The sequence below is a fragment of the Heterodontus francisci genome, chromosome 5 (genome assembly GCF_036365525.1).
Source record: "Heterodontus francisci isolate sHetFra1 chromosome 5, sHetFra1.hap1, whole genome shotgun sequence".
Taxonomy (NCBI): Eukaryota; Metazoa; Chordata; class Chondrichthyes; order Heterodontiformes; family Heterodontidae; genus Heterodontus; species Heterodontus francisci.
The window spans coordinates 76,490,739-76,518,467 of NC_090375.1; the positions used below are offsets into that span (position 1 = coordinate 76,490,739).

The window sequence follows — 27,729 nt, forward strand, 5'->3', positions numbered from 1 at the left end:
AACACACTGCCTGAAGGAGTGGTAGTGGCAGAAACGCTCACAGCATTTAAGAAGTATTTAGATGAGCACTTGAAAAGCTATAGCAAACAAGGCTACAGGCCAAGTGCTGGAAAATGGGATTAGAATAGATAGGCTTGATCGTTGGTGTGGAACGAAGGGCCTGTTTCTGTGCTGTATAACTTTGTCTCTGTGACCATTTGCGACTCCTCAGATATAGTGTAGAAATGCAGCAAGACCTGGACAATATCCAGACTTGGGCTGATAAGTGGCAAGTAACATTCGTGCCACACAAGTGCCAGGCAATGACCATCTCCAACAAGAGAGAATCTAACCATCTCCCCTTGACATTCAATGGCATTACCATCACTGAATTCCCCACTATCAACATCCTGGGGTTTACCATCGACCAGAAACTGAACTGGAGTAGCCATATAAATGCAGTGACTACAAGAGCAGGTCAGAGGCTAGGAATCCTGTGTGAGTAACTCACCTTCTGACTCCCCAAAGATGTGCATCATCTACAAGGCACAAGTCAGGAGTGTGATGGAATATTCTCCACTTGCTTGGATGGGTGCAGCTCCAACAATACCCAAGAAGCTTGACACCATCCAGGACAAAGCAGCCTGCTTGATTGGCACCCCATCCACAAACATTCATTCCTTCCACCACCAATGCACAGTGGCAGCAGTGTGTATCATCTCCAAGATGCACTGCAGCAACGCACCAAGGCTCCTTAGACAGCACCTTCCAAACCCACGACCTCTACCAACTAGAAGGACAAGAGCAGCAGTTGCATGGGAACACCACCACCTGCAAGTTCCCCTCAAAGCCACACACCATCCTAACTTGGAACTGTATCGCCGTTCCTTCACTGGGTCAAAATCCTGGAACTGCCTTCCTAACAACACTGTGGGTGTACCTACCCCACATGGGCTACAGCAGTTCAAGAAGGTAGCTCACCATCACCTTCTCGAGGGCAATTAGGGATGGGTAATAAATGCTGTCCTAGCCAGTGATGCACACATCCCATGAATGAATTTAAAAAAAAATTACTGTCCTTTCCAAAGCCCATTTCTCCAGGTTTGATATTCCACCACCTACCTCCACCGCCAGCTCTCTTTCCTGCACCCCCCCCACCCCCCAACAAAGTTTCGAGATTGCTCTTATCAAGGTCCGTAACACCATGTGATTGTGACCATGGTTTGCAGTTGTTCCTCATTCTTCTCGATTTCTGTTGCCTTTAACACTGTGGATCATTCTATCAACCCAACAGTGTCTCTTCTCAGTAGGCCATCCTTGTGGCACTGTCTCTTGGCTTCATTCATATTTGTCCTAAGAATGGCACTACCTATCCTCCAATAATTTTTCCTCCTCTTCATAAAATAATTATAGATGAAAAGACCATACAATCCATCTTCGCTCATACATACAGAATTCCCTTATGGCTCCCCATTGCAGTCCCCAATTGTTCTGATTCCTGCTTTTTTGCCAACAGCACTCTATCTGGGAGTCCATTCCAAATGTTGGTCACTTTTTGTATGAAGGAAAACTTCTTAGTATTAGTCTTGGAATTCCATTTTATCATTTTAAATGAGCACTGTTTTTTCCCATGCTCAGTTTAATTTAAAGTAATTTTCCAGATTTACATTTTCCATACATTTTACAATCTTGTATACTGCTGTACAATCCACTCTGTGTCTCCTTTCAAGTCTAAAAAAACTTGTTTCCCCAGTCTTTACTCATATTACTCATTTGGGATTTTTAAGAATGGGGGAATCTATCTCATAGCTCTTTGCCTACATCCAGTGGTTGAATGTTTCACATGTGCTTCGATGACCAGAAATGGGCATAATATTCAATACATGGCCTGACCAAGCATTCCCTGTATTGTCATTGCTAGTGTGCATCAGGATTCTAGCTTTGGCCGCTTCCTTCTCTTTGGCTATATAGATCACCCGGCAACACGGGATTAGGTTTCATGTATCCTAATGACACAAGTTTGCCTTTCTGCTACCTCCCTTTTTAATTGCATGACCATGGCTTGACTCTACTGCTCCCTGTCCAGCATTAAGTCCAGGAAGAGACAAAGTTTCCTCCAATTTAGTGTAGAAAAAACTGATGCTATCCTTATTGGCTTCCATCAGATTCTGCATACTTCTCTTGGCTCCATCAACTTCTCTGACTGCTATAACTAGCACAGTCTAGTGCAGAATCTTGGTGTGCTGCTCAATCCTATGATGGAAACTTTAATCTATGTCTTTATTACCTTAAGGCATGACTTCTTTAATGCTCCCCTAGCCAGTCTCCTAGCCTCCATTTGCACAAATTGCAGCTTATCCAAAATGCCACATTACTTGTCCTTACCTGCTTGCTGTCTTGGAAGGATCTGTGGGCTTCCCATTCTCCTGTGTGACAAGATCAAGATCCTTATTCTTAGTTGTGAATGCCTCTGCAGGCTCACTTCATTCTGTGTCATTGACCTTCTTCAGTGCTATGTCACTGCTCATCATCTTTGCTGCTCTGACACAGGTCCACTCATTGTCCCCATCCTGCTTGCTCCACCACTGGCTGATCTTTCAGTTACCATTGCCTCTTCCCTCTAGAACACCCTTTCAACATTCCTTCTCATTAGCACGTCCTTTCCTGTTTTCAAAAGCATGCTTAAGACTTTTCACCTCTTTCAGTCCTGCTCATAACTTCATATTATCTCTTTTCCCTTCCACATTCTTCAGTCTATAAAGCACACCAGGGTGTTCTCTGATATGACGACTGCCATACAAATGGGGGTGGGGTATAGTTCATATTGAGGAAGAATGCAATAGCGCACAGAAAATATTGCTGGGTGTGTAATTGGCAAATTAATTCAAATATAGGTAAGTGTGAGCTAGTACATTTTGGTAGGAAGAATAAGGAGGTCACATATTGCTTGGGTAATAAGTCTGAAATGATGTAGAGGAACAGAAGGATCTAGGGGTACAGATGCAGAAATCATTAAAAGTAGTAACGCAGGTTAATAAGGCCATTTTATTTTTAAAAAATGAAGCATGCAGTGAGGTTTATTTCAAAAGGGATTGAATTGAAAAGCAGAGAAGTTATGTTAAACTTGTATAGAACCTTAGTTAGACCACAGACTTAGTGCTGGTCTCCATTTTATATAAGGGATAGAGAGGCACTAGATAAGGTGTGTAAACGATTCATAAGATTGATACCAGAACTAAGAGGATATACTTATCAGGAAAGACTGAACAAGCTGGGGCTCCTTCCTTTAGCAAAGAGAAGGCTGAGGAGTGAATTGATCGAGGTCTTTAAGATAATGGAAGTGTTTGATAGTGTAGACAAAGAGAAAATGTTCCCACTTGTGGGGGAGTCCAAAACTAGATGTCATAAATATAAAGTAGTCGTTAATAAATCTAATAGGAAATTCAGGAGAAACTTCTTTGCCCAAAAAGTGGTAAGAATGTGGAACTCGCTACTACAATGAGTAGTTGAGCTGAATAGCACAGATGCATTTAAGGGAAGCTAGATAAACATATGAAGGAGAAAGGAGCAGAAAGTTATGTTAATGGAGTTAGATGAAGAGCGGTGCGAGGAGATTTGTGTGGAGCATAAATGCCAGCATAGACCAGTTGGAATAAATGCATGTCCTTTCTGTAGGCACTAGTTTGCAGATTTACAATATTCATAATCAGTGCGAATGCTGAAAGATATAGTTGTGGCATATTTTTCATGTTTCTTCATAGTGTTCTGATCTTAGTTGTGGACATCAAAGGGAAAGGAGAATTGAGGGGTGTACTTCTGTTTAAAGAACTCTCCCTAGCATTTATGATGAAAAGCACAATCAAAGAAATTGTCAGCATCATTTGTTTCTAGAGTCACTTCAGTAAAATCACTGAAGGGAAGAAGCTACCTGAATCCTGCAATAGATCCATTTGTTTTGGTGGTAGCTGAAACATTGGACCTAGGAGCTGATCCAGAGCAGCCTCACCCTGGGGAAACATAACATCAGCTGGGCATCCTGTTTGGGATTAGATTGGCGGGATTGGCTTCTAACCCTAGTCTAATGTTTCTTTGACAAAAGAATATTCCACATGGCTGGACATCAAAGAATTAGGAGTTTCAACATCGATGCCATTTGAGGTTTTATTAGGGAGTGATTTTAAATGATGAAGCAGTCATGGGTAGCACATTTAAAGATAAGTTTAAAGCAAGAAGGAAGAGCCAATTCTGACCAGAATCAGCACAGTTGGCCTTGACGTTTACAGAGCATTGAGAAAAGGAAACGTTCCAGGACAGCATTGAACATTTATGAACATAGCCTAATCTGAAAGTATCAAGCACGGCTGAGAGTTTCAGCAGCAGGTGGGCTGAGGCTGGGGCAGAGGTGGAGGCGGTGATATTGCGCAGGTAGAAGTAGGTGACCTTTTGTGATGGAGAGGATATGAGTTCAGAAGCTCAGCTGAGAGTTGACTGGGATGCCGAAATTGTGAACTGTCTGGGTCAACCTGAAACAGTGGTTGGGGAGGGAATGGCATTGGTAGCAATGGTATGCGTACTGTGGCTTTGCTTTTCCCAGTGTCTAACTGGAGGAAAATAGCTCATCCAAGACTGGATTTCAGACAGACAGTCTGACAGCAGCAGAAACAGTGGAGGCGTCTGGAGCTTATGGAATTTCCAGCTTATGGAATTGGCCCCATGCCAAAGGATAATGTCACTCAGAAGCAGCATGTAGATGAGGAAGTGGTGTGGGGAAAGTATAGGTCCTTGTGGTTCCAGAAGTAGTAGTGCAAGGGTGGGAAGAGAAACCATGATTTGAGATGCCCTGGATATGATTGGATAGGTACGAGTGGAACCAAACGCATGCAACTGAAAAGAGATGGAGACTGGTGTGGTTGTCCATTTCAAAGGCTGTAGAGGGATTGAGGAATGAGGAGGGAAATGCAACACGGTTACAAGAAGATGTCATCTATTTGTGACTTTCAGTAGGTCCATTGAGTGCTGTGGTAGGGCAGAAACCTGACTAGCAAGATTTAAATGTAAGCAATTTATCCAGTTTTCTGCAACATCTCCCTCAATGACAGATTGCAACTCTGGGCCAGTTTTTTATCTGTCGTAGTCTATTCAAATTAGGGCATCATAAACTTCATGCAACCCTCCCCAATAGCTGCAAGTGAAAATGGGAAAGGCCATTATTCCAAATTTGGGGCTCACGTCTTTATTTTTGATCACTGGTCCTGATGTCCTCAAGGGCCTTCTTTCTGAGGGTGTGCAGTTAAATTTTCTCCCTTCTGTTTTCTGTACATATTGTCTATTTTTTGCACAATGTTCTCTAAACTCAGATTTAATTTAACATTCTTGGTAACTTCAGTAGTCAGAGCTGTAAGATGGTGACCCAATTGCCAGTCCAATTTATTCTGGGCTACGTGTATTGTAGGTCTACGTTTGCAGCTGTGGTGGGATGTGAAGATGCAAGGCGACTAACTGGCATTGCTGTCTGCTAATAGGTCCCTCTGTTGGGTTTAATGTTGATCAGAATCTGGTGATTTTATTTGTGTTGATTCCAATGTAAATGTTCTCTTTTCAGATGAGCTTTATCTGCTTCTTATGGTTAATCTTCTGCTTTTACCTTGAATTTATCAATGTTGTAAGGGTCACTGACCCGAAATGTTAACTCTGCTTCTCTTTCCACAGATGCTGCCAGACCTGCTGAGTGATTCCAGCATTTCTTGTTTTTATTTCAGATTTCCAGCATCCGCAGTATTTTGCTTTTATTGTAAATAAAAAAGCTGCTTTCCTCATTTCCAGAAAGGAAAATTGCATCAAATAAACTGCAATGCTAAGGTTGCTCCTTTAAAAATTCTGTTTCCATGGTACCCTGTTTGCTTGTGTTTGACCAGTTAGGTCACAGAACTGGTCTGTTGCTTTGACACTGTGGGCATGCTGTTTGTTTTTATATGGGATTAAAACTGCTGGCTTCTGCTTTCTCTGTCACATTCCTGGAAGATCCTCTAACGTAGGAGCCAATACACCACAAAAGCAGCCATTGAGAGATTTAGCCACCTAGGTAGGAAATGCTCAATATTTTCACCAACACAGAACTAGTCATTAACTGTTGCAGCCATCATATGGTATATGTCAAAGAACAAAGAACAAAGAAATTTACAGCTCAGGAACAGGCCCTTCGGCCCTCCAAGCCTGCGCAGATCCAGATCCTCTATCTATGTCGACAGGGTAGTATCCACAATAGCTCAAGATTAGCTTGTAGTGTGCTGAGATTTTGATGACCGTTCATTCCTCCTTCCTTTTTTGGCCCTGAATGAACTAGACCAGTGACCTCACTACACATATGCTAATGTTTTCATTGTCCTTTCTTACGTGCATCCGCACAGTGCATGCTAATGCTGAATTTCATATTACTGCTTTTTAATAATGCCACTCAGGCATTTGATAACCAATAGAGCGTTTTGTATGTGCATTGCAAGAACGTGGGAACCACGCTAATGGTATACTTAGTGGATTTTATGCCTCCTAAGCAATGCTAATACAGTATTGTCCCAGCTTGTGTTCTGTTCACAGATGATCTTATTGAGTGAATAACAATAATTTGAGACATTGAATGATTTTATTTAGTGCTTGCATTCAGTTTTTTTTTAAATACAGCACTTGTGAATTTGCTTGCTTGACTTTTCAGTCGAAGCAGCCTGCTATTTTTATACTTGGCATTATTATATCGACATAAATTTCAAGTGATTTAAAACTGGTAAATGTAGAAAATTACGTCCTGCTATCCCAAAAGATCAAGCTGCTTCTAGTTTTTTAAAAAAATGAATTTGATGAACTCTGCAGGAAACTCAGCCAGAGTTGTCATCTTAGATTGGCCATGATATGGGTGATATAAGTAAGGTTGCCAAGCTTTGTTTTAATCACTACACCATTGGTGGCCATGCCTTCAACTGCCTGGATCCTAAGCTCTGGAATTCCCTCCTTCAACCTTTCTGCCTTGCTACCTTTCTTTTTCCTCCTATAAGACAATATTTAAACCATACCTCTTTGACAAGATTTTGGTCATCCACCCTAATGCCTCCCTTTTGTGGCTCAGTGTCATATTTTGCTTTATAATGCTCCTGTGAAGCACCTTAGGATGTTTTATTAAGTTAAAGGTGCTATATAAATACAAGTTGTTGTTGTTTGGGTTGACCTATTCCTGGAGGTTTAGTCCTACAGCATTTGCTGCAGTCTGCAAATGTTAATTGTTTTTACTTAATGGCTTCATAACTGCATTCTCAAATTTACACTACAAGTCACAGGTAGCAAATTGTATACCATGGAGTGAACACGCACAGTCCTTGACAAATTGGCCACTGCTGAGGCACAATGTAATTATGTCATGAAGTCAGTCCATTATGCCATAACATCATCATGAAACAGGCAGGCATGCACTAATGTATTTTAAAATGCATCTGCAGGGGGCATATGAGATGGATTTCAAATCTACTGCTGCTGGTGGAGTTAGTTTGCCACTGACCGGATCTAAGGTCAAGGGCTACCTGTCAAAGCAAAATCTGACAGCTTTACAGTCCATCCGACCATCATCTGCAGGGGACTGAGGCTTCATGTGCCTGTAGTCAATATAAAAGAAGCTATAATTTTCTTCCATGTATAAGACCCACTAGATTTTAAAATGGGTGGAAATTTCAGAAGGTAAATAACACTCAACCAGAATAATAAATATGTATAAAAAAGCATGAGCAGCATCAAATTTATATTACTAAGTCCAGGAGTACTTGTTTCCCCATAACTTTGAAAGTGCAGTCACATGAATATTTTTACACATGGCTTACATTAAGGTAGTGAGAGGCATGCAGGCATGAACTGGAATATGTGAGTACTTTTCTTCCAAGCCACCAGCAGCAGCGCCCAGGATTTCAATCGTCCATCCAGGAGATTCTCGGGCAATCTGGGCGGGTTTCGCAACTCTAGTTGGATATAAGGGTCCTATGGTTTTTCTTTGTTTTTGTATGTAAGTTGTCTCTACCGATCAAAGTGTTATGAGGCTGGTTTTCTTATCACCTTTGTTCATTTTTGGAAGTCACCAACTTTGCATTTTCTGAATCTGGTGCTTACACTGTTCATATTAGATTACTGGTCAGGCAATGTGTATGCAGCTCTCTGCCTACAAGTAATTAAATTTTATATTTTTTTCTGAACAGATTAACATTATGAACAATGAAAAGGTCTATAAAGTTAATAAAGCATTTACAGAAGTGCAAAAAGAGATCCAGAGCATATCCAAAGACACATCATCTTCAAAGAAATCACTGCAGGTAACAGCTTTTTTGATCATAAATAATGTTCTAAATGCTTTGGAGATTAAGGATACCCCTGTAACTAGTTTGCAGTCTAGCTGAGTTTATGGATTATTTGTAAGCTGTTTGTCTATTTCCATGTGCTGACATTTTTGAAGTAATTTGACAAACTCCCCCAGTGTGTTGACCTTTTGATATCTTCACAGTAAGTTAAATTGTTCCTGTGAAATTATCAGATTTGTGAAATTTCCAGGTCTGCTTGTTACAATACACACAGCTTCTGATGAACTGCCATGGCAACTTGTCTTGTGCAGTATTATTGCACGGATACAGACTATTCGCTGGGGGCATTCGTTTCTCTCCTGAAGGTGTTGGCTCCTTGGTGGGATACAGTTCCATGGGTGCCAGCTACTTCCTCTTACCTTAACACAAATGGCCATTTATCTGTTGGAACATAGATCAACATCTTGCTAAATCTGAGGTCATCACACTTTCACTTCCAGCAGGGCTCATTGATGAGTGATGACTGGAAACGCTCCTTGATGCTGATACGTATTGTCATACCTTTACTGTCAGCCCTACTGAGATCAGCTAACTCGAGACAGATGGGGATCGAACATAGGACCTTGCTGTTCTGTACAGTTCAGCTACTCACTCTATATACTTGCCAGACAAGGGAACTGAGGGCCATATTATTTCTTAGCTGCTGCCTCCAGGATCAGTAGTTTTAGCAACTACAAGATTAAGGCTTCTTGTAAGGTTTTCAGTAATATGTGACCCATAAGTCAGGAATACACTGGGTTATGGTAACAATCTGCATAAATACACATTTGATTGTAATATATTGTGGCTATTGAAGCTGCTATTAATTTATGATCATAATTTACTTTATATTGCAGATTCCTAGACCTCCACCTGTTGAACTGCTGAATGTGGATGCTACAACTCAACTGTTTTCTCAATTATGAAGTTCAAAGATTGCTTTAGGTGGACTTGTACATAAAAATGTACTGTGGACAATGCAGGTTGGAGTAGCCAGGAGACTTTTAATGCTTTAATCTCTCTCTCTCTCCGCAACCCCGCCCCCTCCCCCCCCCCCCCCACCCCCCCACCCCCCCACCCCCCCACCCCCCTCAAATGCACAATGTTTGGTCAGTTTTCTTTAGCATAAAAATCAAATGGAATGAAGAATCTTGTCATCTAACCAGAGGGACTCAATAAACTGCATTTACTTTCCTCTACAAAAGACAATTTAGAGATCATTCATGAGAGATGCCCATGGTCATGTCTGACCCAAACAGATATTTAGGAATTTACAATTGATGATTATTATATGTTGCACATCTGTTGGATAGTGTTGGAGAAGGTGGGACAAATCTGAATGTTTTATTTATAAATTAGGAAAAACTAAACCATCCATTTACTTGTTTTTATTGTGACTTCTGTAGTGGTGAGTCACTTTGTATACACAACGATTCAATTGGTTTTAGCATCTATTTTATATTCAGAAGCATTAGGTTGGATGCAGTTAACCAGATTTATTACTCTTTTCCAACTTTCCCGTTAAAGTGCTCAAGTGATAGAAGTGAACAAAATACAGTGAAACTACTTAGAAAAGTGAACAGTAAGGCTGATCTAAATAAGTGTAATCAGATGAAGTACACTATGGTAGAGCTAGGCAACAGGAATGGATAGGAAATGATAGCAATGAGAGTATTTTTCAGACTTCCTGATTATGATTACTCAATAGAGGAATGTATGGCTGCGAATTTCCTCAGAGCTGCCCCCTCTCCACTGCTGTAATATCGCCTGAAGTGCAGCACATATCTTATTTGCGGGATGGGAGCAGCTCCAAGGAATTTTCCATCCTGTTAAGAGATCAAGTTAAATGCTGCATTCTGCTTTTCCAAATTGTGAAAGACTCTTCTATCATCATACTCCTGAACTCTGGAATTCTCCTCTTATACTTTTCTGCCTTTGATCACCTTCCTTAACTGTTTTCCTGGCACTGGGACATTTTGCAAAGTTGAAGGTAACACATAAATGTAAATTGTTATTGAAAAGTCATCTATAAATGAGCAGACTGGCTGATTTCATCCTGAAAAGTTGTCATACCATTGATCTAGTTGCTTCAATGACAGATCAATACGCTGCATCTTGAATTACTGAGGAAAAGCCTTTGTAGCCACTTTTAGGCAATCAGAATGGACAGTAGTCCCTGGAGATGCAGGAAAACAAGTTATATAAGAATATAGAGTATTTAGAAATAAAAGTACAGTCAGCATTTTTTTAAAAATCAAGGAATAAAAGGTAGATTGAGAGCAGTAGTAAAGTGTTTATAACTGTTTTATTTAAAATGGTTCTGTTTATTTGAGTAGTACTACTAAGATTATTACATTAGTAATAAAGTGACTGCTATAAGGTCGCTCTAGGGTTTATTTTCATGTCATGGTGAGAGAGTTGAATTCTCAAACTGACACAGAGCCTTGGAAGCTAGCTGGCAGTCTGAAGATTAAGCTGCACCCTATTCTGCTTTGTGTTATTTTAAACGTGCCATAGTTAGTGTTTTAAGTTTGGCACTTAAACTACATCGAAAATGGCTTTGTTGAACTTTCATAATGTTACAACTATGTATGCTTCATGAAAATAAACTGGTTAAGAATGGGAGCAGTTTTCATGGCTCTGCATGCAGAAGTACGTGGAACAAGAAGCCGAGGAAGACCAAGGAAGTGCTGGATAGACAACATCAAGAGTGACTTGTCACAGAAAAGGATATAGATGACCGCAGTGGTCATGCTAGTTCTGAACCAACAGTGGGTAAAATTCTTTTGGCACCATTGTTGCTGAGCTGGTGGAGAGGAATGTAATTGTAGTAAGTATGTTAACAGCTTGAAAAAGGGAAAAAAAAACTTCTGTAAAAGGGAGTATTTGCATCTGTTCAGAACATGTATGACTCAATTCTCTTAAAAGTTCAAACAAGATAATACTATCACTACATTACATAATTTGGTATGTGTAACATTTAAAACCACACCCTTGAAATGCAAAGCCAAATATTTTACTCATTTATATGCCATGTTTGTATTTGTTTTAACAATTTGGAGAAATTAGAACTTTTGGGCCAATATATTTTAGATTTACACATGCATTTGAAGATGTCTTGATAAATAATATGTAGTGCCACAACAGAACCAGATTTTTAAAATTATAATGTCATTTTATGCATTGATAAATGGTTGGGACTTAATAAAAAAATATTTTTGCCCTAACCTTTTTGTGATTAGATTAGATTAGAGATACAGCACTGAAACAAGCCCTTCGGCCCACCGAGTCTGTGCCGACCATCAACCCCCCCATTTATACTAATCCTACACTAATCCCATATTCCTACCAAACATCCCCACCTGTCCCTATACTTCCCTACCACCTACCTATACTAGTGACAATTTATAATGGCCAACCTACCAACCTGCAAGTCTTTTTTGGCTTGTGGGAGGAAACCGGAGCACCCGGAGAAAACCCACGCAGACACAGGGAGAACTTGCAAACTCCACACAGGCAGTACCCAGAATCGAACCTGGGTCCCTGGAGCTGTGAGGCTGCAGTGCTAACCACTGTGCCGCCCTATGATCTTTTTCATTAATGAATTGGATCTTCCCTATTTAAGTTAGATTTCTAAACTTACTAAATAAGAGTGCCAGGTACAAGTTTCTTTTTAGATCGATGCAACCATCATATTTTAAATAATTAGCAGATATACATAAATGTTTTTAATGGCCATTTCCTTATAGTTTTTTTTTAAAGGAGCTAATTGGCTACAAATCAATTTACAATGTTGACTTTAGATCTTCATATATCAGGTTTAGCTTTTAAGTTCAGTAGTGCCACCTGGTGGTTAGGTTATGGCCTGAGGCTTGCTAATTTAGTTCTTCAAAGTGAATCTCATGGTTAGGGCCCTACCAAATTCATGGTCAAATTTTATAAATTTCATGGTCATAGCAATTTAAGAATTGTGAATTTCACAATTTCATATATTTAAATTGTAAATTTCACAGTGTTGCAACAAACCATGAAAATGATTTTTTTAAACAAAAAAAGACAAGGGTTTCAAATGGCATTTATTGTATACTCAAAAACTATTGTAAAAAGCTGAATATAAACAGGTCATATTCTTTACTCACTGAAGTCGGTAGTTGAATGTGAGCATAGAGCAACCTGCAACCGTCTCTTTCTTCACTCCCTGTCTCTGTGCTGTGAGCACCTGCCTGTGTTTCAATAGATCTCTCTCCACATACGCAGAGTTTGTTGGAATTGTCAGACAGCGCCATGCAAGGTGGAGGTTTCTGCATTCCACGGAGTTCCCAAACTGCAGCACAGGCAAAGTACAATGTGCTTCTTTTACAGGAATCTCTAGCCTACAGTTCTTGTCAAAGCCAGGAATCTCATCAAGCAAGTTTAGATACACATAACTTTCAGGAATGCAACAGAATGTTGTTGAAACCTCTGAACCGCTTTTTCTTCACCACTTGACTCTTTCCCCCATAGTAATATTGTTTTGAGCTTCTTTGCCATGCAAGAAAACACCTGTTGAGCACAGGCATTTAATTCAGTGTCATCAGAATGTTTTTTTGACTGCTTCAGCCCAGAATAGTACATCCATTATTTTATTGTAAACTTTGTGGATTGTGATGTCATGAGATTCAAACCAAGTGATTGTATTCATCAGCCATGTAGCATTCTTAGCAACAAACTGAACCTCCTCATTAAGCTGAGCATTGTTTAGAAGGGTTATAATGTCTGTTAAAACCTGTGTTTTCAGTGTCAGTGTGAACTCTTCTGAGATGAAGTCTGAGTAGTATTTCAGGTGAGCTGCATCCTACTGTGCTGCCTGGAACCAAGAATTTCAACATGTGATTACTGGCTGTGGAGGAAGGGCAATGTTTTGTTCCCCCATTTCAGCCGCATTTGCAATGTGTTGCCTGTATTGAAGCTTGTGGCTAGGGCAGTGTTTGAAGATCTTTTTAATGTAGCTGACCAGTTTGTCAGCTTTACCAAACTCACTTTTCTACGGCTCACTGACCAAATAAATTATATGTGCATTACATGTAATATGGGCAGCATTAGCCATTATACCTTGGAGCACAGAATTGAAAGATTTTATTAATGAAAACAGACACTTTATTGAAATCTGCACTGTTTTGAAGCGGTTTTGATTATCGCTTGGGAAACTGTGGTGTAATTAACGGCTTCTGAGTGGATGCAGTCTGTGAGCACTGTTAGCTTTCCTGACTATTCATCTTCGATATTACCGGACATGAAATCAAGCAAAGCTTACAGCACAGTTATCTTGCTCATCGGTGGACTCGTGCGTTAATCTGAGACTTCATCTCCCAATGTGTAGCAAAACCCTTCGATAGGTAGTCCTGTTGTAATTTATTTGCACTTGGCAAACAACCACCATTTTGCATATTACGTTGGTATGTTGACCTTGCAAAAGCATCCACAAGTTCCATTGTAAGCAACTGACAATTTTCAAATTCTTAAAAAGAGATGAAATCATTGCTTTTTTTTGCGTGTTCGTTTTCCAGCTGTGCAGTGTCGGATGCTCTCTTTCTGCTGCTTGTACAAAACAGTATTCCACCATCAGCATGCAGAATTTGGCTTCCAAATTCTTTCACTCGATGTGCTGCAGTAATGTCTGTGGTCATTTTTGATTTGCTCATTCTGGCATTCTCACTTGTGTGTTAATACTTGTGACTGCTTCTCCCAAAACTGCACTGGAAGCCCTCCCTCATCTACCAATCAGCAAGGCGAGCCTTGTGTCAATCACTAAAATGTGTGATGTTTGCAACATTCACAGCAAACAGCGAGATGAGCCTTGTGTTAATGAATAAAATGGGCAAAGTTTGCAAACTGGCCGATTTCTTGGAGGACTCGAGACACATGTTTCAAGGCTGTGAATTTGGTGGGGTCCTACTCATGATGCTCTGACCTCCTGCTGTGCTCTCACCTGAGTAGATTAGCTGCAGCCAGAGCTGGGAGTCCTGTGCGCCACTGTCAAAAGTCAAATCTCTTCTAAAGGTGGCTGCTAATTGGCTCACTTTGACCTTTTGTTGGCTTCTTGTTGCTGTCGGGCAGGTAGCCATCATCTCCATGAATCTGACTGGAAAAATAGTGAGGAAGGGGCAACACATCGGGGAACCATCCTCTGATGTTTTTTTTTCTCTAAATTTCCCGACCGCCCTGACTCCAAAGCCAAGGCTGGGAAAATTCTGCTCAAAGTCTTTGAGGTATTTAAACACAAGTAGCATTTCTTGTTTTTATTTCAGATTTCCAGCATCTGCAGTATTTTGCTTTTATTTTAGAATTTCCAAGGGCCAAAATAATATTCAGATAATGCCACTATCTCAGAAATAACTTCCCTCATGATGCCCTGCAAATTATTTAATTATGCATGCCTAAAGTTACCATTAGAACTTGCAGTCCATTTCTGGTCACACTGTTGTCCAACTCTGCTTTAAAGGAGATCATTGATTTAGCATTAACTTTGATGGAAGTCTATTCCATTCATTGACCAATCTTTAAGAAAAAAAGAGCTGAAGCACAATTTACTGCACTTGTGTTAACATGATTGTAAGTTTTTAATGTTTTGTTATGAATGAAAATCCACAATGTTTAGAGCAGGAGGTGGCACATTAGGAATTAGACCCAGTGAAGTGTCTGTTAGGGAGAATATTTCTCACCTACCACAGCAGTTTGAGACAAGGAGATACTCTAAACATCTGAGTGGAAATTGAATGATATACTGGGATGGCTTCATTCTTGCATCAGCAGTGGCTCAGTTGGTAGCACTGTTACTTCTATGTCACAAGGTTCTGGGTTCAAATTCCACTTCAGGACTTGAGCACAAAAATCAAGGCTGATACTCTGATTCAATACTGAGGGAGTGCTGCATGATCAGAAGTGCAGTCTTCTCTTAGAGACCTTAAACTGAGGCCTTGTCTGCCCTCTCTGGTGCATGTAAAAAATCCCATGGCCCCATTTTAAAGAGCAGGGGAGTTATCCCTGGTGTCCTGGCCAATATTTATCCCTCAATCAACATCTCAAAAAAAAAGCTATCTGGTCATTATCACCATGCTGTTTGTGTGACTTTGCTGTGCACAAGTTATCTGCCATGTTTCCTACATAACAGTAACTACATTTCAAAAGGGCTTCATTGGCTGTAAAGCACTTTGAGATAACCAGTGGTCGAGAAAAGTGCTACATAAATGCAAGTCTAGCTTTATTTTCTTTCTATGTGAGTTTAAGAGAGGATTCTTCCTGGGCAGTATCCAGATTGATTGGCAGTTCAACTGGCCAATCCTTAGACACAGACATGAGGGACTGTCAGAGGTAAAGACTTTGCCTCCCTGATCAGCTGAGAAAGAAATATGGGGCAGGATTTTTAGATCTCAATGGAGGTGGGCGGGCACTAAAAACAGTACCAGTTTTATATTGCTGTTCCTGCCTCCAGGGGTTTTCCTCAGGACTGAGGAAGGTGGGACCCAGCAACATGCTTGATTTAGGAATGAGGCCAGTTAATGTTAACAAGCTTATTGTCAGCTTGTTGAGGACCAGTTTGGGACTGTTGTGGGGGCATTGGGGTAGCATGCTGGATCCGCAACAGACTGGATGCATGGAGGCAGCAACACAGCGGGGAGCCAATCATGGCCGCACCACGATATTAGGTGGCCCCAGAAAAGGGAGTACAGCTGAGAAGAGCACTCAACCGCTGACACACAGGTACCAGCTAGTTTGTGCAGGTTGCGGGGAGAGTGGTCTTTATATGCTCAGGCAGTGCAGAGTGATGTGACCTTCCTGCCATCGTGGGCATATGGGAGGGGGTTAGACTTCTAGACATTACTGTGAGTCCAACTGAGCACAAGGAAGACAGCAGCTGGTAATGGAAGCATAATTCTCAGATCCTGGTCTAGTGGCGATGAGGATCAACATCCTATGCAGTTGAAGCAGAGTCCTGGGCATGCAGAGAGCAGAGGAGAGGAACGAGGGGCAGGAAAGCAACAGAGGCCATACCCTCAGCATAGGATCGACCGCTGAAGATGCAGCTACATGGACATGTTGGAGAGCCAGTGCCCCAAGGGATTGCGCCTTTCTCGGCAGATGGTCACAGAAATTTGTGCCTTTGTGGCTGAAGACCTCGCACTTCATGGCACTGCTTGCTATGCCCTGCCAGTAGCCATCGAAGTTACTATGGCTTTGAGCTTCTCCACTGGCTCCTTCCAAAGCTCAACTGCGGACCTTGGTATCTTGCAAATGGCTGCACGCTGTTGCATTTCAGAGGTCACTGATGCCTTATTTACGAGAGCTGGAGATTGCATCAAATTTCAAACAGGTGGGGCTTCACAGGCACGAAGGGCAGTGGGTTTTGCCTTCATTGCTGGATTCCCCCAGGTGTAGGGCATCATCAATTGCACACATGTGGTCATCAAGGCACTGATTTACTGGCCAGTATAATTCATCAACAGGAAGGGCTTCCACTCCCTCAGCGGTCAGCTGGTCTGTGATCACAAGAGCTTCCTGCATGAGTGCACTTGCTTCTCTGGCAACTGCCATGACTCCTTCATATTCCAGCAGTCCAGGCTGCTGCAGCTCTTCATTCCATCCCCAAGCTCTGTGGATGGATTCTAGGGGACAACAGTTATCCCTTGAAGAGATGGCTATTCATCCCTTTATTGACCTCGAGACAGAGCCACAACCAAAACCATCTTCTCACTAGGACCATCATTGAGCAGGCCATCGGGCTTCTGAAGATGTGGTTCCATTGCCTGGACCGGTTGGGTGGTGCCCTGCAGTATGCTCCTGCAAGGGTCTCGTGCATTGTGGCAGTCTGCTGCGCTCCCCATACCGTGGGCCTCCAGAGAGGTGTGGACCTTGAAAGCACTGGAATGGAACAGCTCATCGGAAGAAGAGGAGGAGCAGGAGGTGGAAGAGGAGGAGGGTGGCCACTGGCAGAAGGCAGGAATACCAGACACAGACCCCGCCTCCCGGCCTGCTAATCCCTGTGCATGCGCAGACGCAAAAATGGCTATGAGCTTATGGTCTGCCACTATAATTAAATAAAATGAGCACGGGTGCAATTGCACTTTTTGCACACAATCACTTTATTGCTTAAGTGTAAGTAATATTTACCAATACCAGAACGGGGACAGATGTGCTGAAATCCAAACAGTCTGGTAGAAAACCAAATGGCTACACTAAAGAGGAGAAGGAAGAGGAGGAGCAAGATGCAGAAGACAGAGGTGGCCGGGCCCCGTGCAGCACTCGGTCTCATCAGGATGCCGCCAATTTCAGGGATCATCTGATCTAGGCATGTTTCAGCTGAGCCCTTTTGACCCAGGAAGGACAATGTGGTCTGGAACTCACTTTGAGCTGCCTGTGAGAACACTTCCATTGAAGCCTGGAATAGATTCACTCTTTTGGCCAATGAATGATGCAGATCTGTTCAGAGGTCCCCATTCAATGACACTGGCTTCCCTTCACCACCTCTTCCCTCTTTTCCAGTCTTGCCATTAAAGAATGGAAGCTCCCATGTCTGAACAAAGAACAAAAGAACAAAGAAAATTACAGCACAGGAACAGGCCCTTCGGCCCTCCAAGCCTACACCGATCCAAATCCTCTATCTAAACCTGTCGCCTATTTTCTAAGGGTCTGTATCTCTTTACTTCCTGCCATTCATGTATCTGTCTAGATACATCTTAAAAGACGCTATCGTGCCCGCGTCTACTGCCTCCGCTGGCAAAGCGTTCCATGCACCCACCACCCTCTGCGTAAAGAAATTTCTACGCATATCCCCCCTAAACTTTTCCCCTTTCACTTTGAACTCGTGTCCCCTTGTAATTAAATCCCCCACTCTGGGGAAAAAGCTTCTTGCTATCCACTCTGTCTATACCTCTCATGATTTTGTACACCTCAATCAGGTCCCCCCCTCAACCTCCGTCTTTCTAATGAAAATAATCCTAATCTACTCAACCTCTCTTCATAGCTAGCGCCCTCCATACCAGGCAACATCCTGGTGAATCTCCTCTGCACCCTCTCCAAAGCATCCACATCTTTTTGGTAATGTGGCGACCAGAACTGCACGCAGTATTCCAAATGTGGCTGAACCAAAGTCCTATACAACTGTAACATGACCTGCCAACTCTTGTACTCAATACCCCGTCCGATGAAGGAAAGCATACCGTATGCCTTCTTGACCACTCTATTGACCTGCGTTGCCACCTTCAGGGAACAATGGACCTGAACACCCAAATCTCTCTGTACATCAATTTTCCCCAGGATTTTTCCATTTACTGTATAGTTCACTCTTGAATTGAATCTTCCAAAATGCATCACCTCGCATTTGCCCTGATTGAACTCCATCTGCCATTTCTCTGCCCAACTCTCCAGTCTATCTATATTCTGCTGTATTCTCTGACAGTCCCCTTCACTATCTGCTACTCCACCAATCTTAGTGTCGTCTGCAAACTTGCTAATCAGACCACCTATACTTTCCTCCAAATCATTTATGTATATCACAAACAACAGTGGTCCCAGCACGGATCCCTGTGGAACACCACTGGTCACACGTCTCCATTTTGAGAAACTCCCTTCCACTGCTACTCTCTGTCTCCTGTTGCCCAGCCAGTTCTTTATCCATCTAGCTAGTACACCTTGGATCCCATGCGCCTTCACTTTCTTCATCAGCCTACCATGGGGAACCTTATCAAACGCCTTACTGAAGTCCATGTATATGACATCTACAGCCCTTCCCTCATCAATCAACTTTGTCACTTCCTCAAAGAATTCCATTAAGTTGGTAAGACATGACCTTCCCTGCACAAAACCATGTTGCCTATCACTGATAAGCCCATTTTCTTCCAGATGGGAATAGATCCTATCCCTCAGTATCTTCTCCAGCAGCTTCCCTACCACTGACGTCAGGCTTACCGGTCTATAATTACCTGGATTATCCCTGCTACCCTTCTTAAACAAGGGGACAACATTAGCGATTCTCCAGTCCTCCGGGACCTCACCCGTGTTTAAGGATGTTGCAAAGATATCTGTTAAGGCCCCAACTATTTCCTCTCGCTTCCCACAGGAACCTGGGATAGATTCCATCCGGACCTGGGGACTTGTCCACCTTAATGCCTTTTAGAATACCCAACACTTCCTCCCTCCTTATGCCGACTTGACCTAGAGTAATCAAACATCTGTCCCTAACCTCAACATCCGTCATGTCCCTCTCCTCGGTGAATACCGATGCAAAGTACTCGTGCAAAGTCTGGTGCCATGTATTCATACAAGTGAAAAAGTGCACATTTACAGATGAGGTAAACCCCTGTGAACCACTCCGTTTTCTGCCTGACCTAGTGGCCTCCGCTCACGGCCACTTCTATGCAGTACTTCTGTTTTGGCCTCAGATGTGGTGGAGGCAGCCTGCTCGTCTCTGTTTGCAGCTGAAATGCACATGGCAGTTGTCCTGATCGTGAATGTGCCAGTGGGGACACATGCAGAGGCTGCTCCACTGGTATCATTGCAGGGACAGCCTCAGTTATTGGGCCCTGCTGCATAGAAGGTCCCTCAGTCAGAGGTCAAGGAGGCCAGTACTGATGATGGAGCCCTGTGAGGATTGGCACTCTCATCCTCCTCAGTGACTGCCTCAGCCCTAGGCTGGTGCTCTGGATGGCTGGATGGGAGAACCAGTTGGGGTGCAACTGGCATCCACTCCAAATATCTTTGTGCCATCAGCACCACTGACTAGTCAATGCTATAGAGTGTGGTATGCATTCTGTGAACATCAGTGTGCTACTCCTGCATCTGCTGCAAATGTTGCTGTGTACGGTACACCATGAGGTTGGCCACTCTCTCAACAGAGGAGCTGATGCATTCAGAGCCCTGAGCCATGGTGGCATACATGAGCTGAATGGACTCCTTCATTCTCAGCCGATGACCATGCACTGCTCCAGGGAACTCTGACATGTGGCAACAGATCTTTTGCTGCTGGTCTAAGTAGAGCCTCCTTTCCTGTGACTCCCAAGGCTGTGCAGCTCCACAGAGCTGAGCAAGGCTGTGTCTGCCCTCCATCCTCCAGCATGGTGGAGGAGGGGGGGGGGGGGGGAGGTGGAGAATGGCCATAGCTGCCTCTCCTTCTCTTATCTCCTCCTGCTCACTTGTGATGTGCTCATCACCCAGTGACATCCTATCTAATCGCATGTGTGGACCCACCAAGGTGACTGTATTAGAGCTGTTGGAGGGTGTGCTTGTTAGATGTGATGTTGCTGGCTCTGCTGCCTCTGTTTCTTGCAAGTCCCTGTTGCCATTGTATGCATTCCCCCCTCCACAGCAGAACCTGTGGGAGACACAAGAAGGGATCATGTGAAATAACATTTCAGAGCAGAAGCCTTTGCAGTGCTGAAGCTTCCCAATGCAGCGGAGTCTGGACGGGGAGGAGTGCACTCCATACCCTTCATCTACAGATTGCAAAATCTTTTCACCCTCTCCATGAGGAATGTCCATCTCTCCTTCCCTGACTTGCTCCTGCGGGACTGCCCTTGTGATCTCTGTGGCTCTTTCCTCCGTGGCAGTGACGATGTGGAGACAGGGCATTCCTCCTCGTGTCAGAGCCCTTTCTCTTGCATTATGTGCCCCTTTTCTCCTGCAAGGACAAAAGAGAGAGAGAAGGCACTGCTCAATGCCAGTGGCTCATTGATGCATGCAGCTTCCTATGTCAGTGCTGACAGGTCCTCAACACCACTAGGGCTCTGAGCCTTGCTGAGGGGGTCAGTAAGCACTCTGGGCATACATTACTCTCATGTTCAGGAGCAGCATGCACACTCAGGCTCCTCAGCAGGAGTTTTAATAGCCAGAGGCTTGTCATTGGGGTCTGGCATTGCACCGACCATGCCAGAGCGAATGAGGTCATTGAACCTTTTCCGACACTATATCCAGTTCCTAAAGACTACACTTCTACTGCTTGACGGTCTCAGTCACCTGCAGCTATACCAGCTGGGTTTGGGTTAGTGGCCTTCTCCTTCCATCCGCTGGAAACAGGACCTCCCTCCTCTCCTTCACAATCTCCAGGAGGACCTAGTGGTTGGCGTCGCAGAGCTGAGAGGCAGCCCTGTCCCGAGTGCCAGCCCTCTGCCTCTCTTGATACCTGGTGCTTGCATTTTTTCCTGCAAACGGCAGCCACAGTAATGGCTGCAGTGTTGAGTTAAAATGGGACACACACACCTCCGTTCTCGCACCCACAGCTGCTAATTGGCCACCAAACTGGCCCTCCAGCCAATTAGCGGCCCACCACTGCAAAACTTATGAGCTGCAATTTCCCCCGGGGTGGGGTTGGTTCCCAGAAATGGTCCTGACATTGATTTCCCGACAGTGGAAAGAAAATCCTGACCATGGTCTGTGAAACCTGGTAAGGAAGTCACACCTAGAGAGGGAAAGCTTTCTCCTAAACTTAGTGCTGACCAGTTTCAAACAGATTACTGGTCAGAAGAATGTCAGTCTTTGTTATTTTCTATGTTAGGAAGATCATTACAAAATAACTTGGAAATCACTGTAATTGTTACTCGGTCCACATATTTATATAAAGTAAATCACCCTATTGGTTTACAATTGCTCAGTTGCCATTAAAAAAAGTTTGCCTTTTGGGAGAATCACAGTTGTGGACATATTTTTAGAAAGTATATATATAACTAGTCCAAATGACAATGTTAATGTTTGGGACGCCCTGAGGTCACACAATCAGATGACTAGATATTGAAAATAGAGTTAGACTTCTAATCATAAGGGATTCAGGATCCACCCATAAGAGAGATTGGTGATGTTGGATATCCAATGAACACTCAAAATTAGTAGCAATTGGTGGAAGCTGCCTCTAATACTTCATTTACACTGGTGAGAAGGCAATTTAAAATATCTAAAATTTAGAAGCCGGACTTAAATTAGCCTGATTATCTTATCTTTCTCTGCAGCGAAAGTTTCAGCTAAAGTCAGAGTAATATCGATGAGAGCTTTAAACTAAATAGTGGGGTGGGGGTGGGGAGGTATGTGAGGGGTGATGTGGTAAGTTAAAGAGAAAGGACAAGGTAATAGAGCAAGGTAGCGATATGGGTAATAATAACTAGAGTGTGGCAGAAAGGGACAGAGTGTATAAACTGAAGAGTGCACCAGCAGTTAAGGCCAGAATTTGCAAGATTGATAAAAATACAGAATTAAAGATTCTGTATCTGAATGTGCGCAGCATTCACAACGAAACAGATGAATTGATAGCGCAAATAGAAATAAATATGCATGACCTGATAGCCATTTCAGAGATGTGGTTTCAAGGTGACCAAGGCTGGGATCTAAATATTCAATACTTCAGAAGGACAGAAAGCAAGAAAAGGTGGTGGGATAGCTCTGTTAATTAAGGATGATATTAGTAAAGTCGTGACAGATGACCTTAGTTCAGAAGATCAAGATGTAGAATCAGTTGAGTAGAGATAAGAAATAGCAAAGATAAGAAGTCACTTGTCGGAGTTTACAGTAGCTATACTGTCGGACAGAGTAAAGAGGAAGAAATAATGGCAGCTTGTAAGAAATGCACAGCAATAATCATGGGTGATTTTAATCTCCATACAGATCGGATGAATCAGATTGGCAAAGGTAGCCTGGAAGAAGAGTTCATAGAGTGTGTTCAGGACAATTTCTTAGAGCAGAACGTTCTAGTGTCAACCAGGGAGCAGGCTATTTTAGACCTGGTAATGTATTAATGACATGATAGTAAAGGAGCCTTGAGGCAACAGTGATTATAACATGATAGAATTACACATTCAGTTTGAGGGTGAGAAGTGTGGACCTAAGACTAGTGTCTTAACTTAAATAAATGCTTAAACTTAAAACAAGGGTATGAGGACAGAGTTGGCTTAAGTGAACTGGGAAAATAGATTAAAAGAGTAGAGAAGTAGTGGCAGACATTTAAGGAGGTATTTCATAACTCTCAGCAAAGATATGTTCCATTGAGAAAGAAAGACTCTTATGAGAAGGATGCATGATCCATGAGGGAGGTGGTGGTGTAGTGGTATTGTCACTGGACTAATAACCCGAAAACACAGGGTATTTCTCTGGGGACATGGGTTTGAATCCTACCATGGCAGAAGATAGAGTTTGAAATCAGTTAATAAATCTGGAATTAAAAGCTCGTCTAATGATGGCTATGAAACCATTAGCAATTGCAGAAATCCATCTGGCTCATTAATGTCCTTTAGGGAAGGAAATCTGCTGTCCTTACCTGGTCTGGCCTACATGTGACTCCAGCCACACAACAATGTGGACGGACCACCCCGCATTGACCTAGGCACTAGAAACTACAACGGCAAACCCTGCAAAGTCCTCCTTACTAAGATCTGGGGGCTTGTGCCAAAGATGGGAGAGACGTCCGACAGACTAGTCGAGCAACAGCCTGATATAGTCATGCTCACGGAATTATATCTTACAGATAATGTCCCAGACATCACCATCCCCGGGTATGTCCTGTCCCACTGGCAGGACAGACCCAACAGAGGTGGTGACACAGTGATATATGGTTGGGAGGGAGTTACCCTGGAAGTCCTCAACATTGACTCCTGACCCCATAAGTCTCATGACATCAGATCAAATAGAGGCAAGGAAACCCCCTGCTGATGACCACCAATTCCCCCACCCCCCAGCTGATGAATCAGTACCCCTCCATGTTGGGAAGCACTGAGGGTAGCAAGGGTGCAGAACGTACTCTGGGTGGGGGACTACAATGTCCATCACCAAGAGTGGCTCGGCAGCACCGAGCTGGCTGAGTCCTAAAGGACATGTCTGCTAGCCTGGGTCTGTGACAGGTGGTGAGGGAAGAACATACTTGACCTTGTCCTCACCAATCTGCCTGTGGTAGATGCACCTTGTGGAGATAAAGTCCCATCTTCACTTTGCGGGTACCCTCTGTTGTGTGGCACTACCACTGTGTTAAATGGGATAGACTTGGAACAGATCTAGCAATGCATCCATGAGGCACTGTGGGCCATCAGCAGCAGCATAATTTTACTCAATCACAATCTGTAACCTCATGGCCCAGTACATCCCCCCCACTCTACCATTACTACCAAGACGGGGGGACCCCGTCTGGTTCAATGAAGACTGCAGGAGGGCATACCTCAAAATGAACCTGGTGAAGCAACAACCCAGGACTACTTGCAGATAGACAGAGCTAAGCGATCCCATAACCAACAGATCAGATCTGAGTCCTGCCACATCCAGTCATGAACGGTGGTGGACAATTAAACTGGAGGAGGTGGCTCCACAAATATCCCCAATCTCAATAATAGAGGAGCCCAGCACATCAGTGCAAAAGAGAAGGCAGAAGCATTTGCAACAATCTTCAGCCAGAAGTGCTGAGTGGATGATCCATCTCAGCCTCCTCCTGAAGTCCCCAGCATCACAGATGCCAGTCTTCAGCCAATTCAATTTACTCCGGTGGTGTCAAGAAACGACTGAAGGCACTGGATACTGCAAAGTTTCTGACAATATTCCAGCAATAGTACTGAAGCCCTGTGCTCCAGAATGTGCCGAGCCCCTAGCCAAGCTGTTCCAGTACAGCTACAACACTGGCATCTCCTTGGCAATGTGGAAAATTGCCCAGGTATGTCTGCTGCAAAAAAGCAGGACAAGTTCAACCTGGCCAATTACCACTCCATCAGTCTACTCTCAATCATCAGTAAAGTGATGTAAGTTGTCGTTAACAGTGCTGTCAAGCGGCACTTGCTTAGCAATAACCTGCTCAATGACGGTCAGTTTGGGGCCACTCAGCTCCTGACCTCATTACAGCCTTAGGTCAAACATGGACAAAAGAGCTGAACTCAAGAGGTGAGGTGAGAGTGACTGCTCTTGACATCAAGGCAGCATTTGACCGAGTATGGCATCAAGGAGCCCTAGCAAAATTGGAGTCAGTGGGAATCAGGGGGAAAACTCTCTGCTGGTCGGAGTCATACCTAGCACAAAGGAAGACAGTTGTGGTTGTTGGAGACCAATCATCTCAACTGCAGGAGTTCCTCAGGGTAGTGTTCTCGGCCCAACCATCTTCAGCTGCTTCATCAATGACCTTCCTTCCATAAGGTCAGAAGTGGGAAGGTTCGTTGATGATTGCACAATGTTCAGCACCATTCGCAACTCCTCAGATACTGAAGCAGTCCGTGTAGAAATGCAGCAGGACCTGGACAATATCCAGGCTTGAGCTGATAAGTGGCAAGTAACATTAGTGCCACAAAAGTGCCAGGCAGTAACCATCTCCAAGAAGAGAGAATCTAACCATCTCTCCTTGACATTCAATGGCATTATGATTGCTGAATCCCTCCTTATCAACATCCTGGGGGTAACCATTGGCCAGAAACTGAACTGTAGTAGCCATATAAATACTGTGGCTGCAAGAGCAGGTCAGAGGCTAGGAATCCTGTGGCAGATAACTAACCTCCTGACTCCCCAAAGCCTGTCCACCATCTACAAGGCACAAGTCAGGAGTGTGATGGGATACTCTCCACTTGCCTGGATGGGTGCAGCTCCAATAACACTCAAGAAGCTCGACACCATCCAGAACAAAGCAGCCCATTTGATTGACACTCCATCCACAAACATTCACTCTCTCCACCACTGATGCACAGTGACAGCAGTGTGTACCATCTACAAGATGCACAGCAGCAATGCACCAAGGCTCCTTAGACAGCACCTTACAAACCCGCAACCTCTACCACCTAGAAGGACAAAGGCAGCAGATGCATGGGAACATCACCATCTGCAATTTCCTCTCCAAGCCACACACCATCCTGACTTGGAACTATATTGCCCTTCCTTCACTGTTGCTGGGTCAAAATCCTGGACTCCTGTCCTAACAGTACTTGGTGTACCTACCCCACATGGACTGCAGCAGTTCAAGAAGGCAGCTCACCACCACCTTCTCAAGGGAAATTAGGAATGGGCAATAAATGCTGGCCTAGTCAGCGAAGCGCGGATCACACGAAAGAATAAAAAAAAACTAAGCAAATTAAGGATAGTATCAAATTGAAAAAGTGTACAGTACACCAAAGATTCGTGGTAGGTCAGAAGATTGGACAGATTTTAGAAACCAGAAAAGAATGACTAAAATAAAAGGAGTGAGGAATTAGAGTATAAGAGAAAGCTAGCTAGAAATATAAAAACATATAGAATAATAGAAAGTTTAAGGCACAGAGAGGCCACTTGGCCCATCATGTTTGTGCTGGCCAAAAAAGATCCACCTATTCTAATCCCACCTTCCAGCATTTGGTCCCTAGCCCTGCAGCACTTGAGGTGCAGTTCGAGACTCCTTTTGAATGAGTTGAGGGTCTTTGCCTCAACTACTCTTTCAGTCAGTGAGTTCTAGACCATAACCACCCTCTGGGTAAAAAGGTTTTTCCTCATCTCCCCTCTAATTTTTCTACAAATCACTTTAAATCTATGCCCCCTCATCACTGCCCTCTCTGCTCAGGTGAATAGACCCTTCACCTCCACTCTATCCAGCCCCCTCAAAATTTTGTACATTTCAATCAGATCTCCCCTCATCCTTCACTGTTCCAAGGAGAACAACCCCAGCCTAACCAATCTTTCCTCATAGCTGCATTGTTCCAGTCCTGGCAACATCCTTGTAAATCTCCTCTGTACCCTCTCTAGTGCAATTACATCCTTTCAGTAATGAGGTGACCAGAACTGCACACAGTACTCAAGTTGTGGCCCAACCAATGCATTATACAGTTCCATCATAACCTCCCTGCTCTTATTTTCTATTCCTCAGCTAATAAAAGAAAGGATTCTATATGCCTTCTTATCCACCTTATCGACCTGAACTGCTACCTTCAGGGATCTGTGAACATTCACTCCAAGGTCCCGAACTTCTACACTTCTCTGTATTTTCCCATTAATTGTGTATTCCTTTGCCTTGTTTAACCTCCCCAAATGCATCACCTCACACTTCTCTGCTCTGAATCCTATCAATATCAGGGGTGGCACAGTGGCGCAGTGGTTAGCACCGCAGCCTCACAGCTCCAGCGACCCAGGTTCAATTCTGGGTACTGCCTGTGTGGAGTTTGCAAGTTCTCCCTGTGTCTGCGTGGGTTTTCTCCGGGTGCTCCGGTTTCCTCCCACAAGCCAAAAGACTTGCAGGTTGGTAGGTAAATTGGCCATTATAAATTGCCCCTAGTATAGGTAGGTGGTAGGGAAATATAGGGACAGGTGGGGATGTGGTAGGGAACATGGGATTAGTGTAGGATTAGTATAAATGGGTGGTTGATGGTCGGCATGTTTCAGTGCTGTATCTCTAAACAAAATATCTTCCTGCAGTCTACAGCTATTCTCCTCGCTATCTACCACA

The 27,729-nt window shown here is 43.5% G+C and overlaps 1 protein-coding gene across 1 annotated transcript in view; it reads left to right on the forward strand.

The window, feature by feature from the left end:
• The window catches only part of rbis (ribosomal biogenesis factor), a 33,765-nt gene extending 19,923 nt beyond the window's left edge, over positions 1-13,842 (forward strand). The window contains exons 3-4 of the mRNA XM_068031662.1: positions 8,208-8,321; positions 9,203-13,842. Coding sequence (XP_067887763.1) covers positions 8,208-8,321; positions 9,203-9,271 — 183 coding nt within the window. The 3' untranslated portion in view covers positions 9,272-13,842. The remainder of the gene's footprint in view (positions 1-8,207; positions 8,322-9,202) is intronic.
• Positions 13,843-27,729: the final 13,887 nt, after the last annotated feature.